At 49.3% G+C, this 15,466-nt stretch overlaps 2 protein-coding genes across 4 annotated transcripts; one reads left to right on the top strand and one right to left on the bottom strand.

The window, feature by feature from the left end:
- Positions 1-231: 231 nt before the first annotated feature.
- On the bottom strand, positions 232-5,491 carry DYNLT2B (dynein light chain Tctex-type 2B). The gene is made up of 5 exons (XM_023933038.2): positions 5,340-5,491; positions 4,698-4,831; positions 3,050-3,119; positions 1,385-1,448; positions 232-684 (listed from the first exon to the last, which is right to left on the bottom strand). Exons 1-5 carry the CDS (start codon positions 5,405-5,407, stop codon positions 637-639), a joined length of 384 nt encoding a protein of 127 aa, XP_023788806.1. The 5' UTR covers positions 5,408-5,491; the 3' UTR covers positions 232-636.
- On the top strand, positions 5,452-15,118 carry LOC111933442 (programmed cell death protein 1). 3 transcript variants are annotated; one of them, XM_086843158.1, is made up of 6 exons: positions 5,452-5,652; positions 6,383-8,494; positions 12,071-12,403; positions 12,685-12,843; positions 13,408-13,442; positions 14,255-15,118. In XM_086843158.1, exons 2-6 carry the CDS (start codon positions 8,416-8,418, stop codon positions 14,471-14,473), a joined length of 825 nt encoding a protein of 274 aa, XP_086699284.1. In that variant the 5' UTR covers positions 5,452-5,652; positions 6,383-8,415; the 3' UTR covers positions 14,474-15,118. The 3 variants fall into 3 exon arrangements, with proteins under 3 accessions (XP_086699284.1, XP_086699282.1, XP_086699283.1); XM_086843156.1 differs by having other exon boundaries at positions 5,488-5,609; positions 6,383-10,050; XM_086843157.1 differs by having other exon boundaries at positions 5,519-5,676; positions 6,383-10,050.
- Positions 15,119-15,466: the final 348 nt, after the last annotated feature.

Below are 15,466 nucleotides of genomic sequence, written 5' to 3'. Positions count from 1 at the left end.
TACTTTTGGTTACATCTTGCATTGCAACCTTACACACCATCTCATGTGACACAGCTGGTATTCATAGCCCAATGGTTGTGGGAGTCATAGGAACAAATCTGGATAACCAGAATCAGAGATCAGCTTTATGGATTAATTTACAAAGAATTGTCAAAATCCTCACCTGAGAAATGCAGACAAGCTATCCAGGATAGTGCAGTAGAGTGGAAAACAATGCCACAGGAGAAGAAATATTAAATACATATATTTATTATATTTTTTTCTTATAAATATTTCATTAATTTCATAGAAATAAAAATAAAAGTAACAGAACCCTCTTGAGACAGAAGTTGAGTTTGTCTTTGAAGCAATGGCTATTGGCAATACACTTTCAAGACAAAACCAACACCATATAAAAAACAAAGGGCCATTTAAATAAAGGACATAATAATAATATTAATATTGTTCTTACAGCTGTATCAATATCCACAAGGAAGAGAGAATGTGTTCTAGTGTGTAGAACAGGAGTAGGACATGCTTTGTAGAGCTGTTGTGTTATGTACTAAAGGAAGAATATGATGCTTTTATGCACTTAAATAAAAAATACTCCAAAGCATTCTTCCCAGTGTCCATCCTTCTGTGCAATGTTTGTCACCTTCAATAGTAGAAGCAGCCAAATGCAGCCACCACACAAAACAGGCTGTCCTGGGGAAAATAGAAAGACTCTGTTAGTCAAGGCAAGCTTTTTGCTAGTCTAGTGGAACAGGCAAACCTCAGGGAACATTTAGACCAGAGCAACACTGTATGGTAATATATTGCAACTTTCTGTCTTTTATTTAAGTTTCTTATTCACCTCAGTTGTGGTGTAACACAGGTCAGTGCATCTGAATGCCAGAAGTGCCTCAATTTCCTCCCTCCACATACGCACAGTTTAAAATAAAATAAAATAAAATAAAATAAAATAAAATAAAATAAAATAAAATAAAATAAAATAAAATAAAATAAAATAAAATAAAATAAAATAAAATAAAAATTAAGTAAAACCTTGACTTTGGCTCAGTCCTGGATTTCAGCCATGCTCCATGACTGCAGTTCAGCAGAATATGTAAGAAAACTGTCTTTTGTGCTTTCTCTCCCCACCAGTAAAATGGTGTGACTACAATGACTTTTGTACTGTACTGTGTTACCTATCAGAAGAGAACTTTTACTATGTTGACTGTTATATCTAAGTATGTTTTGTGAATAAGGATGTAAATCAGGCTGTTTCAATAATCTTGAAATCAATTCAATAATCTTTCTTCCTTCTAGTAGTTGTTTCTTTTCTGCTCCATATTTAAGGTCACTCTGCCTCTCATACAAAATCAAGTACACTTGCACTTCCCACGGGAATCCAGCCCATACTTACGTTCATGAACACGTCGTGAGCACAGCTGTCAGTGTCAGCGTCCCAGAAACATCGTGCAGCCATGCTAGACAAAGGAGTCAGACAGGGACATTACCCAGAGTTCACCTGTAATGGCCTAAGTGATCACAGATACTTCCCTTGAAAACCAAAGTGAGCTCGCTTTAAAGGTAATGGAATTGAGAAGTGTGCTCCTGAATCCCTCATTTTCTACTGCTGAAGTCTACCACATGCTGTAATCCTCTCTGTATGTGCTCCACCTTCAAACCCATCAACTCTCAACCCTGCCACCTTTGCTGTGTGGCAGGGCTTGAAACCTCATTCCTATGGTGCTTAAGAAACTTTGACTTCTGGCCTATGCATATCAGTGGCTAATTTAGCTTATTTGTTCTTGTCCTTCACCTCCTGCACCCTCATAGTACACACTCCCAACTTATTTATAGGGAGCTATCGTATTCCTTGGCAGATGCTGTGCTACAAGACCACGACCTCTTCAAGTCTTTTCATATCTATACCCTCTGTTCCCTGATCATCCTGATGGACTTCTACACCCAAGCCCGACCCTGAGGACAAACAACCAGACTATAACAGGATATTGCATATAAGACCTTGCTACTGCATTGTCTAAAGGCAGTGGCATTCCCTTTTCTCTGCTGCAAGTGTCCCACTCCCTGCCTGCCCCAGTCCGCCTCAGCTGACAGGATTCCTTTTAGGGCACAGTCCCATCATAATGTATGACTGGCTGTACTGAGGTGTATTTTGCATTAAGGATGTTAGTGATTGTGCTTCAGTCTTGCCTCCTGTCTGTTGCATGATTTCCCCAACTGCTCTGTCAGCCTGTGTGGCTGGACTTCCTGTTGTGATCAGACCACCTGAACCTTGAACTGTTCACCCTGGTACGGTGCTTCTGGAGCAGTCTGCCTGCAGACAGACATTCCTGACAAAAACCTGAGCAGCAGGTACAGATATTCCACTCTGACCTCCAGAACAGGGAGGCAGCCGATCTGTTTACAGCTCTGCTGCACTTATCTTCTGCTGGAGTAACAATAATAAAGATAAGCCCAGCAGATAAAGCACATAAACCTTGTGAGCTGCTCCCTTTTGTTTTCTCCCTACCCACAAGTAAAGCTACAGCCTACTACTGCAGCCAAGAAGAATTCTTTTGTCTGGCTGCAAGCATCTGGAGCTGACTGCAAGTATTCAGCACCCACACGGGTATCTAGGCTTGGTTCCCATGACAGTATTGCAGGGGGATTATAGAAATTGAAACTTTTGAAAAATGTAAATGAAGTGCTTATGGAAGGCTTTCTGACTTTAGACAGTAGTGAGTTACTATGGCTTTTGTGCTCCAGCAGGGCCTTGGGAATGGATGGGGGGTGTACCCTAATTCATCATGAATACAACACAAAATGCTTCTGCCACACTCCTCAAAAATGATTTTCAGCATTTCAGCTTGCTAAGAACCACCATAGGGCAAATTATCACTGGCTAATTCAACCAGTCACAACCTAAGCACTCAAGTTGCCACTAAGAGAAAAGTGATTTACACTTTGTCATCTGCAGACAGACCTTTGTAGCTAGGGAAGTTGGAAGCAGCTTCCAAATAAAAAAAACACACCAAAACCAAAAAAACATGACAGAAATACAATTAGAAGATGCAAAACTTACTTCACTCCTTCTCCTCTTTGCTCTCCAATGACAACCTGCACCACCATCTTGTATCTGTCAAATCCTTCCTCTGGAAAGAGTAAAAAATAATAGCGAGCTATAACTTTTTAAAAATATGAGCCTAAAACACGACCCTGAAAGCTAAAGATTTCAGGCTATAATGCAAGTGGCTGTACGAGCCTATGCAAGTAGCCAAGTGGACAGACTGTTCTGCAAAGCTTCATTTTCCTAGTACGGAGTACCACAGTTTTGCTGGAGTTGAAGGGTTAACAAGGTAAGTTGGCATCCATCAAAAGATGCATCTAAGGCACAAGACACCCCTGAGCAGCCACTCTGTGTGTCAGTGTTCTACTTCGACAACTTTCAAGAACTGGCCACACGGATGGAACGTAAATAAGGCTGCTGGTGGACAAAATGCAATTTGAAAAAAACCTGTCTTATTTTAAAACTGTTTTGATGCAAAGGTATTGTGAGATTCTTCTGTCACACAGGTGTTTCCTTTGCTTCTGAGTGGTATAAAAGGCCACACAATAGCTGTGTCTTCAGAGACATGCTTTTGTTTCACAACAGTAAAGAAGTACCTCTGGGGCACAGGCCAGATCAAATCAGGCCATGGCAATGTTCCAGAAGCCAAATCAGAACAAGCATGTTTAAAATCAAATATAGAACCCAATGCCTGTCTTCAACAAAGCAGTGTCCCGGGAGGACTCAGCACCCTGTTTCCACCGGAGGCTGAACAGAGCAGGCTGGCTTTATTAACATCCAACACATCAATGCTTATCAGAGATGCCAGCTGATAAGAGTGGCCACCCCAGGCCAGCCTCGCTTCAGGCTGCTGCCACTGTGCTTACACATTGCTGAAGCCAATCCCTGTGCAGAGGAGCTCAGCATGGACACGTGCAGGGACTACAGCTGCTGCTGGCTTTAAAGCAGATGTCTAATTCTGGGAGAAGCACAAACTCACGGCTCCTGCCGAGGGTGACCGTGTGGCTGTGCCACCGCCTCAGGCCAGCCCAGCAGATGGAGCACCAGCCTGTCCCCAGGAGGAAGGGAAAAAAAGTGTCTGTGCCAGTACACACCTCCATATACTTGCTCCAGCACAGAACTCAGGAAACACCTGCTGGTGCCTGCATTTTCTTCTTGAACTCAAAAATGTTGGAGAGCATCCTGTGCAGCAGCATGACCTTTTTGCAGCGCTGTAAGGCTGTAGTCACACTCCTCCTTGGCTGACTGCTCCTCTCCCCCTTCCCTGTGCCCCCTGAACCTTGTTCTGATCTCCACTGCTATTCCAGCTCTGATCTAACTTGCAGCAGAAAAAGAGCAGGAATGGTTCTGTTTATGGAAGCAAGAAGCAATGAAGCATCACTTCTTTCTTCTCTCTAATGCAGCTTTTTTCCCCCTGCAGACACTCCAAGGCTGACATCACACACCTGCCAAGCTATACGAAAACAAATCTTGTCTGCTTGAATTGGATCTCCAGTTCCTCAGGCAAGGAATGTACTTATATAGGACAGATTGCTTCATACCAGCAGACCTGAGTCAGTGAATGGGGAAGGAATTAGTTTCAAGAATAAAGGAAGAAAGAGGGATCTTGTCGAAAGGGAGAGGACATAGCAAGAAAAGAAATTACATCCCCAGCAAACCTTACCTTTCAGTCTGTCTTTTATTATCTCTGATAAAGACTTTGTAAGCTCAGGCATTTCTTCTGGGATGTACTGTACATTGGCCAGCTTCTCCTTCAGTATCGCATGGATGCATTCTTTTACTGTGGACGATTTAAATCTATCATGGCAAAAAAAAAAAAAAAAAAAAAAAAAGTGCAACAGAAAGCCCAGAAAGTTCACACAATGCATAGAAACATACATTATGACACCTAGGAAAATGTAGCTTTCATGTTCTAGAGAAAAATGACAGATGACAAGCCACGGGGGAAAAAAAAGCCCCGCTAAAATGGAGATATTGCCAAAAGCCAATCTATCTATATTGCTAAGAGCCATCTATCAATGGGGTGAAACCAGCCCCACTGGAAGTTGTCCCTCCAGCAGCACAGTATCCCCCACTTGAGTGGGTGTCAAAGCTGGTCTGGGAGCCCGGTGCCCTCCAACCCCCAAACTCTCGGTGCTCCCCATTCCCAACACCCGCCACTGCCTCACGCCAGCCCCTCATGCCCAGGGACGCCCTTTCCGACATTCCCACCGCAGCTCCCACATTCCCGGGGCCCAAGCGCCCCAGTCCAAAGTCCCTCATGGCGCTAGCCCGCATCCCCCCGCTCTTTCCCCGGCGGCCTCACCGGTGCTGGAGGCCGGGCCGCAGGCTGTACGTGTTCTCGGCCCCTTCGTCCGGGCCCAGCTCGCCCATGGCCCTCGCAGGCCCCGGCGTTGGTTACCGGGACAACCGCGGCCGCTTCCGCCGCTGCCGCCGCCCGGCCTGGCGTCAGCGCTCCGCCCCGCGCTGCCGGCCCGCCGCTGTGGGCCCTGCTGCCGCCGGTGCTGCGCGTCTCTGCAGCCTCGGCTCTCCTTCTGTGCGGAGGGGGAACGTAAATAGATAAATAAATCAAAAGGTCGGGTTTTTGCAATGAGAAGACTTGTACAGTGAAGTAGTTGGTAAATAAGTGCTGAATGATTGGGGTAATATTTGCAGGCTATTTTAGTAATTGTAATAATTGTGAAGTTTTTACAGTGGATTGTAGAAGATGCTGAGGTGCTGGAGCAAGTCCAGAGATGGGCGGCGGAGCTGGGGAAGGCAGTCATGGAAAGGGTGATTAATACTGGAATGGATTGCCTAGGGAGGTGGTGGAGTCACTGTCCCTGGAGGTGTTTAAAAAAAGACTGGACATGGTACTTAGTGCCATTCTGTAGTTGTCACGGTGGTGTTCAGTCACAGTTTGGATGTGGTGATCTCAGAGGTCTTCCCCAACATGATCGAGTCTGTGATTGTGTAACTAAAAGGGTTTGAAGAGGTTGCTGCCTGGGCTGTGGCTGGAGGTATGATGGGGGGAGAGTGGGCCAAGCCTGGCTGCACTGGGTGCTCCCCTGGTGTCCCCTCCTGCCCCAAACCAGCCAGCAGCCACAGCCCCTGCACTCGGCCTTGCCCAGGACGTGGGGGGCTCTCTTCCTGCCTCTGTACCACACATCCCAGACATCAGGGAGGAGATCCCAGCCTTGCTCCTTTCCTCCACCAACTTCTTAAATTCTCCATAAAGGCCTAAACTTCTTGCTCCCCAAAATCCTAGGCCTTGTGCCCTCTCCCCTGCCCATAGCTGCTGTGTGTCCCAGGGAAGGCTGCATGTGCCGTAGTCCCTGCTGAGAAGCTGACATTCTATTTCCTCTGCAGCTTATCTCGAAGCAGCGATCTTTGAGATCGATTGTGTTTCCCACGTGCAGCGGATGACATGGCTGAGAAAGGTCCCCGTGTACCTCACCTAGTTCTGAATGGAAACAGTGTGAAGGCACAGCCAGCGCTGCTGTGGAGTGTTGCTGCTGCCATGGATGAGAGGCTGGAGGGGGCCATGAACTGAGACAGGGCTGGGCGTGCCTGGAGGTGCCCCTCGAGTGCAGGAGGTGTGAGGTTGTACCAGGAGGAAAGGGGTACCACTGCCAGATTTTTGCTTGGGATGCACAAGCCCATCCCAGCTGGTGTTAGATCCTCCCCCAACTTGCTCTGAGCATGGATAGGTTGCTGAGACCCTGAGCAGCAGCAGCTCCTAGTTTCCACAGACTTTCCCAGCACCTGTTGCTAGAGATGAACCATCGGAATCCTTAGAGCCCCTGGGCTGGGTGTCAGCTCTGTCCACCAGCAGGAACACTCACTGCCATACTGGAGGTGACATTGGTCCCTTGCCATACCCATGTGGCACCTTCCCATCACAGTCACCATTGCTCTGCCCAGGCCCTGCAGGGTTCTGCTTGTTAAAGGAACAGTTTCATGTCTCTGTTCCATCCCTCTACTTGCTCACTGCTTAGCGCTGCTTACTCACACCCACAGGACGCTGCTTATCCCCACAGGGTCAGATATTGCTGCTCATGCAAATCATTTGCGGAGACCTTCATAATTTCTGAGAAGTATCTGAAAGACCTCAAGACTCTCTGTGTTTATTTGCAAACGCTATTAACCGTTTCCTCTTCTCACCCCAGCCACTCGGCTCCTACCTGGGTCAGACCCACATATGTGAAATCAGTTAAACCATTGTGGGAAGGATCTTTGGAACGTGTGGGCTTCTCTTCCTCAGCGTCTTTTTGTGGCAGTTTGTGTTTCCCCTTTCGCTTGGGAAGCTATGCTTTCCCTGGACTTCAAGGTCATGCAGCTCTGGGCTTTAGTCAGCTCCATCAGAGATGTTTGATTACAGCTTTCTTTTTCTTCCAATTTTTCAGTGCTCCTTAAATACCCCAGATGCTTTTAAGCCATTTTGGGGCTGACACTCAACCATTTGAGGTGAGTGCTCAGGTGATAGCTGTGTGCCCAGCAGTGATGACTGCAGAAGACCAGGCCCTCCTCTGGGTCACAGCTGTGTTGATGGAACTCACCAGCTTCTGACTGGAGAAAAGCCATGACATTTTTGCTCCAATGAACTGGTGTGACAAGTGCTTGCTGAAGTTGCTGTTTCTTAGTTTTCAAGAACAAACTGTCTTCTCACTTATTTCTGCTTATCCTTCCTTTTTAAATTTTGTTTTCATCTTTTGGTGGCCAAATAGAAAAGGACTGTTTTATGCAATTTGCCATGCTCCAGCTCACAGAAAGAATTTATATTTTTTTTAAGCACCAAAGGACCTTTTGATGACCATGTCAGCAAAACCCAAGATGTACTATCCACCTTACTGGGCTGGAGGGGATTTACCGTCATGAGCAGGGAGCTGCATCTTGGTTGGAACCTAGCTGTTTTCCTTCATGCTGGAGAACCTGGTGGAGGAGCCAGGGTGAACTGTGCTGGTCCAGCAGGGTACAAGAAGGGTTCAAAGTCTGCCTGAAGCCCCAGGGCTGCTGTGGGGCTGGGGCCGGGCTCCTCTGCAATGCTGACACCTGAGGCTGGCACTGCTGCTCATCTCACTTTCCTCCACGGCAGCTTCCTAGCAGCTTGATCTTTTCTTTTATTCTTTTCATCATTGTGTTGGTTTTTTTTCAGAGAAAAGAGCATCTTGCCGTTGTTGGTTTCTCGTGGACACGGCAGCCTCCCCGCCCTGGTTACCAGTTATACCTATTTCAAGTGGATTGGAAAGTGTGAGCAATTTGTGCTATGATTCTAATCAGCCCTCCGCTGCTGCTGCATGGGGTGGGGAGGATGAGCCAGTTTTTCCTGCCTATCCCTGGCTCACTGAGCTGTGATCTTGGTGGTGATACTGATCACATCTTCCACCTCTAGAAACCAAAACATGTGGCAAGTGCCAAACAAGCCTCCCCACACCTGGCCCAAGTGCCTGGTGTCATCATTTGGGGACGTAAAGCCTCAAGGTGAGAAAGCCTCCTTGCTGTCAGCTTCCTTGTTTCCTGGAGAAACAAACTTGTTTCCCTAGTTTGGGGTTTTTTTTAGTGGCAGTCCAGGAAATTATGATGGAAGAGGTGACATCCAAGTCAAAACCCATGTGCACCCTTGCACATGGTGGAGAGCACTCCCTTTGCCACCCATCCAGGCAGCATGGTGGCCCCTGGCCAGGTGGCATAGTGAGGTGACAAGGTGGGCATGGCACCTTGCTCTGCAGCTCAAGCAGTGCCAGCAGCTTGTGAGAAAGAAGTGATGCTGCAATGCTAGGGGAGACTGGAAAAGAGGACCAGGACAGGCTGGACTGAGACACCCTCCCAGGGTGAGCCCTGTCTGCCTCAGCTCTGAACCCCTTTCTTGGCCATCCCAGTTTGGCCATCCTGGTGGTATTGGGTTAGTGTCTGAGCTTGATGGTCTTAGAGGTGTTTCCCAATCTCAGTGATTCTATGATTTCATGATTCTATGAAATCAGGGGTGGCTACCCCAGCCCACTCACCTGCCAGGGACATGTTTAAAAGTGAGAGGTGAGCAAGCCCCAGCCCCACAGCTTAGAAAAATAATGAAGTCATCATTAGAATCACATCCTTCTCCCCAGTTATTATTTTTCCCCTGACACTTTCCAAAACTGTGGGGCACTGGGCTGTGTTCTAGAGAAGCAGAGGAGCGTGCTTTCACCTCTGGTTATTTCCTATGCCAGTATTAGTCAGTGTGGTGAGCGGAGAGTATGGGTGGCAAACAATTACAGAAGTCTTCTGCAAATGTTACCTCAATAACAGCACCTGGGCCCTGGCACCTGTCCTTGTTCAAATCTGAGAAGAGACACATCTAAGGAGGCAAAACTCATCCTCCCTCCCTCCCCCTCCTCCTCATCTTCCATCCCATGCTCCTGGATGGAGCAGCCCTAGGTGCCCCATGGCTGCTCAGACCCTATCTACCCACTGCCACATGTCCCACAACCCCACTGCCTTGGGCACCCAGTGGGAACACCTGTGGATGCTTGGGAACCCAAGACTGCTTTTACTTATGAGTTTCCAGGCTCAGAGCTGAGGACATGTCCCTTTTGGTCCCTGCCTCCTCCATCCCTGGGAGCTTTCCCCCAAAGGATGCAGGCTCAGAGGTGCCTGTCCCGCTGCTTGGCAGCTGGGTACCTGTGTGGGAACAAGCCAGAAGCGCACAGGGAGGGGAAGGGCCCAGGTCTGGCTCAGCTGATCCTTGCCTCCATGGGGAGGAAGCTGGGGGTGGGAGGCAGCCCGGGTTTCCCTCTGGGGCAGAGAAGGGTGCGTTTCATTTCCACCCAGCCCTCGCTGTGCGCAACAGAGAACAGGCTGCCGCTGTGGGGAAGGAAGCACAGAGAGAGCGGGGAGTGGCACAGCACACACGGCACAGCACCTGCCTGGGCAGGGGACAGAGCAGCTCACCATGGCTCCACGTGCCTCAAAGAAGACATGGAGCAGTGTGGAGGTGGCCCTGGCTGACGTCTGTGCCATCCTGCTCTGCTGTGGGCCCATGCTGACCTGCTGCCACTGGGGTAGGTACAGGAGTGTGGTGTGCTCACTGGCATGGCCATGTCATTTGTGGCTGGTGGAAAATGTCTAAGGGCTGCGAGCTTTGTACTTGAAAATTAGCTCTGGCATCAAGAAGGCAGAAAACCCCAAATTTTTGGATATATGCAGCTGAAGCAAAGGACTTGGGAATTCCTGGGGCAGAAATGGGATTAAAGGATGGAGAAGGAGACAGGTCCCCAGCCCACAGTGCTGACACCAGAGCTGTGTTGTGATACAGTGATGGTGGCTGGAGTTTGCTGTTGAGTTTATAGGTTTGCCAGTGGGGTGTGGGGTTTTCTTTCTAGCTCTCATAGCTTCAGTCTGCACCTTTGGGTTGCAACTCCTGGTTTGGGCTTGATCCTCAGGGATCCAGTGTCTCCTTGCTCTGGGTGAACTTTCTGGGAGGAGAGGTTGAAGGGAAGGTGTGAGTCTGGGCAGGATGAGTGAGAGCTCTTGTGAAGCTGTGTCTCCTCTTCCCTCCAGCACACTGTTTCTTTGGGGGATTCATGTATTTTTTGCCTTGAGTGTGGGCAAAGGGCTGGGTGTCCCTTGGAGCAGATGTAACCTCTGAATCTGGGAAAATACAGGAATACATGTAAACCCAACATCTACTTTCAGAAGTCCTCTGAACGCTTCATTCATTGTTGGCAGTGGCACTAGTAGGAAATAAAGTGCTGAACCTGCCAAATAAATAAAGCACTAAACCTGTCAAATATTTCCTATTAAAGACAAGAAATCCAAAACATGGCAAAAATTCCGTCCCTTAGTGTGGACACCATCACAGCCAGTGCTGTCTGTGGGAACTGGGACACTTCTCTCCCTCCCTCCTCCTATTTGGTCTCCTCCCTCATTTCGCAGCCCAGTTTTCCATCTGATCTTGTATTTATTCACAAAATTTCCATGTTCCTTTTCTGGTTGGTGATGCTGAGGTTATGGTCATATGGCCAGAGTTGGAGGGATGGGAGGGACTTTCTGACTCTGCCTGCGAGCCCTGGGGCTGCTATCGGTGGTGATTTCTGAAAAGGGAAGGTAAATTTCCTTTGACAGGGACTTTTCAAAGCCATGATGGTTTGAATAGCTTGGTTAGGTGACCCCTGTGAAAAATGCTTCTTCCCATTTTTCATTGCTCAGAACAGAAATTAAGCCAACAGCTGCCATGTTCTGCTGTGTGGGACTGGCTGAAGCAGGACATTGTGAGCCTGGCCCGTGTTTGCAGCATTCCCACCATGCAGGACGGGTGAACCCACTGGGATAATGGGCAGGGAAATGAGGTGAAGCAGCAGGGCTGGTGCTAAAGCAGAGCAGCCTGTGGCTGTGGCTGACTGGATTCTGTGTTGGGAACAGCCTGGCAAGCCCAGCTGGAACCCCAGGGCCTGGCTGCCCACACACACATAAGGAGGGGACAGGCCCCTGGAAAGGGATGGCACTGTAAGCTCCAGGTTGTTCTGCCCTGTCAGGTGGTCTCAGGCTGGAGATGACAAATATTGTCCCATGGGCAGCCCCTGCCTGCCCTGAGCTCCCAGCAAGGTGTAGTGGGGAGAGCCAGAGCATTCCAGCAGGCAGCCAGGCATGTGATGGGCTGCACCACAGGGCACTGCTCCAGCCTGGGACTCTGTCCCTCTGCTCACTTTCAGAGTCAGCCTCAGCTGGAGAGAGGATGACTCAGACATTAAAATACAGCATATATTTAAAAACAATACAACCTCCAAAGTCTGGTTTCACTGGTACAGGTGTTCAGTGTTAATTTTAGGTAGCCCAGAGCACAATTTGGTCTGCTGAAACCATTTCACAATATAGTTACTATCTCTGAGAGTCCCTCTCTAGCCAGCAGACACACATTTGGAATGGGAATGGAATGGACACGGGCTGATGTACCTGCCCATGTCCCAGAGTGATGATGTGGACTGGGCTTGCATCCCTGGCTCCCACACAGGGATATGGCTGTTTCTGAGCCCTGTGCCTGCTGTAACCATGTCTGCTCCTTGTTTCCTCTCTCCCAAATAGTGACCATCTACCCAGCAAAGTTGACTCTCCCTGAAGGTGACAAAGCCACCTTCTTCTGCAATATCTCCATGGAGAATGACACTGGTTCAGAGTACAGTCTCAATTGGTACAAGGAGACCAACCACAGCCAAGCCCAAAAAACTGCTGAGATCAGCCGATACAAGCCCATGACAGAGACAGAGAAGTACCGGCTCATCAACCACACTCCTGTCTTTAAGATTGAGATCCTGAACCTCCACCAGAATGACTCAGGCTCCTACTTCTGTGGATTGATCACATTCTTTAAGCCTGATAAAGTGATGGAGAGCAAACGGTCGCAGCTGATAGTCACAGGTCAGCCTGGGGGACTGAGCTGATGGGATGGGTCCCAAGCCCGTTGTAGCTCCAGGCCTTAAGGCAGAGAGTAAGTTGCTGGCAGAGGGCCTGACATGGGTCAGGAGAGCACAGTCCTATCCTGTCCCATCTCCTTTGCACCCTGGAGGAGTAGTGGGACTATGACAGCCTACCTGGCACTCAGCCATTTCTAAGGACAGCCCTCATGTTCCCCTCCTGCCTTTCACAAGGACTGTAGAGGCCATGTTACATTCCTGACCTGCTGTTTTGTTCCCCAAAAGAAGCAGCAGCCCCCCAGAGGAATACCACTGACAAGCAGGAGATGGAGGAAGGCAACCCCCCAGAGCACATCAAGACCATGCTCCTTGGCATCCTCCTGCTGGCTGGAGTGGTTGTGCTGCTGATCTTTGGCTACCTCACCTTGATGTACAGGAGAGGAGGTATGATTCTCCTGGAGGCCATGCAAACCCAGTGTGGGACCTGAGGTCAGCCAGGTGTCTGCTGCTGCCTGGGGTACATGGACTGGTTCAATGTGCTAAACTCAGCTGTGGAATGCCCCTGTGGGACAGATATCTCTATGCCTGGGGGAGAGGGGTGCTTTGAGCCCTGCTTGCCTTTTGCAGAGCCCCTAGACTATGTGTAGTGGCTCTACACCACTCGTCAGTGTGGTGCCTTAATGGTGCACTTGAATCCCTCCCATGTACCTTGCCCAGATACCTTTGGAGCACCTCACCATGCTGCAGCACAGGGCATTGCCTCACACATGCCACAGGCACCCAGAGACTCTCACAGAGAATTCTGCTGCACTCCACTAATCCAAATGAAACCCTAGACTGTGAGCTGGTGTCTCACTTGTCCTTGTAATGCTCAGGGTGTTTGACCCTGTGGACAAGGAGGATGTGTGGTAAAAAGATTGTGGTGTCCAGTGCTCTTTGGGGCAAGGGTGGGACTGGGGCAGCTTATGTGGCACACAACATCCTCTAACCAAGTGTTTTACTTAGCAGATGTGCAGAAACCACCAAGTGAGAACATGCCAGCGGTGAGTTTGCCACCTCTGTCACTCTGTGCTGCAGGAGAGCACTGTGGCATTGCTGGGCTGAGGAGGGTGCTGGGCATTCCTTTATCAGCTCTTCACAAGCGTCTCACTTCTCTCTTCTCTGCTGCTGCTTGATCTTTTCTGCACATATACAACTCCTTTTCTGCACCTGCAGCAGCACAGCCTCATCACAAAATCAAAATAAAACTACCCAAGATAGGATGAGACTCTCTAGTCCAATTCCTCTTCAAAGCAGGCTTATCTTTGACAGTGGATTGTGTTGCTATAGAAAATGGGAGGATGTTTCCCTCCAATATATCAAGCTAAAATTTATTTTGCTACAGCTGGTGCCTGTTTTTTTCTCACTTTAGCCAGGCACCTGTAGGAGGGATCTGTCTCCATCTTCTCTCCAACCCCATTCATTAGATGGCTGAAGGCAGTGAGTAGATTTCCCTTTGCTCTCTGATTTCTGGGCTGAGCAAACTCAGCCCTAGGCTCTTCTCTTGCACACCACCCTACCTTGAAGCCCAATGAGAGGTGGGAAAAGGGTTTCTAACACAGCCCTGTCTTTCATGGCTGGGCATGTAGAGAGTCCAGCCTGCCTGCAGAGGCAGAGAGCTGAGACCCCCAAGACTCATGATGTGGTTCCTTTCTGCATGTTCTACCCCAGGTCTGTGCATCTTTCTGCTGTGTATCATTCTCACTCTCCCAGGATGCCTCAGAGCTGATTTTGGCACTTGCTGTAAGAAGGGGCTTGTGCTGGGGATGGTGGGTACCTCTGGATGTTGAACCACCACGATGGGGTTACCTTGCAGAAGGAAGAGAAGCCCACCGTGGTGTCCATATCCACTGTGGACTATGGTGTGCTGGAGTTTCAGAGCGACCAACACACCCCAGTGCCTCCCAAGATTCGGCTGGTTGAGCAGACTGAATATGCCACCATCATCTTCCCTGAAGAGAAACCTGTCACACCAGAGCGCAGCAAGAAACACCTGGGTGAGCAGACTCGACAGCTGCCATCACAGCCCTGCTGAGGGTCAGGGTCCCTCCTCACCAGGGTGTGGGCATGAACAGGCTGCCTCAGTCCCTCGCTCTGGGAAAAATTCAGCATTATCAGGACTAAAGCAACAGAGATGCTGCTGCTGGAGTCGATACTGAGCAGTCCTGGCCGTGGTGTTATTGTGGCCATGGAGTGGGTACCACAGGATGAGGAAAATCCCTGCTGTGCTCCATGTGCTGCCTCTTCACTCAGGGCAGGGAAGATGTGCTGGGGCAGAGCAGTGATGCCAACAGGTCTGTCCCAGAGGTGATTTACATTATGCCTCAGTTTTCTACCTCCACCCGATTCTCTCTGGAGTGGCCATGCTGCTTCCCTGCCCCATGTCTGAACCAGCTATCAAAGCATGACTGTTGAAGAAGATGCTGGAGGTCAGAACTGGAGTGAATCCTGTGAGATGCCGCACATGGGATCCCAAGGCTTCTTGCAAGCTTCTCCTTGCTTGGAGCAGAGGCTGACCTATGTTCCGCTATTCAGAAATCCCTGGGAAGCAGGCAGCTGGTTTTTTGCCTGTCTCCAGGCATTTTCCTCCTCTGCATGAGGGTTAATCTACCCTTGTGTTCCTCCGTCCCCGAGTGGGAGTCAGATCTGGCCATGGGGTGAATAAAGAGTTTTGATCCGAGGAGTTTGTTGACTCGTGATGGCAAGTGCGTGGGCAGGCAAATAACGTCTCTTGCAGTGCAGGGCAGAGCTGGGAGGTGGCAGCATCTGTTGTGGTTCCTGGGCCTCTCCGTGAGATATGCAAGCTACTCTTCCACAAAGCTGCTCTTTAGAATTTAGAGAGGTTGATGCTCATTTTCTCCTTGCCCCTGTCTGAGCTGGTCACCCAGGCATGGCTGCAAACCAAGACTCCCCCTTAATGAGGCTTGTCTTGGGGCACTCACCCAGTCCATTGGGATGAGCATCCCTGCTGTGCCAGGGGTCTGACTGCCATCAGCCAGGGCAAAGCTCACAGTGTGGTGCTCATTCA

Source organism: Cyanistes caeruleus, chromosome 10 (assembly GCF_971803275.1).
Source record: "Cyanistes caeruleus chromosome 10, bCyaCae1.hap1.1, whole genome shotgun sequence".
Taxonomy (NCBI): Eukaryota; Metazoa; Chordata; class Aves; order Passeriformes; family Paridae; genus Cyanistes; species Cyanistes caeruleus.
Note: the sequence above shows the minus strand (reverse complement) of the source record. Positions and strands in the feature narration are given on the sequence as shown.

What these genes read in the sequence shown, in the direction of transcription:
- DYNLT2B (XM_023933038.2), bottom strand. Translation starts at nt 5,407, where the DNA reads ATGGGCGAGCTGGGCCCGGACGAAGGGGCCGAGAACACGTACAGCCTG. An exon ending in CGGCCCGGCCTCCAGCACCG is followed by an intron (nt 4,832 to 5,339) that starts GTGAGGCCGCCG and finishes TTGCCATGATAG; the next exon opens with ATTTAAATCGTCCACAGTAA. An exon ending in AATAAAAGACAGACTGAAAG is followed by an intron (nt 3,120 to 4,697) that starts GTAAGGTTTGCT and finishes TACTCTTTCCAG; the next exon opens with AGGAAGGATTTGACAGATAC.
- LOC111933442 (XM_086843156.1), top strand. Translation starts at nt 9,942, where the DNA reads ATGGCTCCACGTGCCTCAAAGAAGACATGGAGCAGTGTGGAGGTGGCC. An exon ending in CTTGATGTACAGGAGAGGAG is followed by an intron (nt 12,844 to 13,407) that starts GTATGATTCTCC and finishes TTTACTTAGCAG; the next exon opens with ATGTGCAGAAACCACCAAGT. An exon ending in CAAGTGAGAACATGCCAGCG is followed by an intron (nt 13,443 to 14,254) that starts GTGAGTTTGCCA and finishes GTTACCTTGCAG; the next exon opens with AAGGAAGAGAAGCCCACCGT.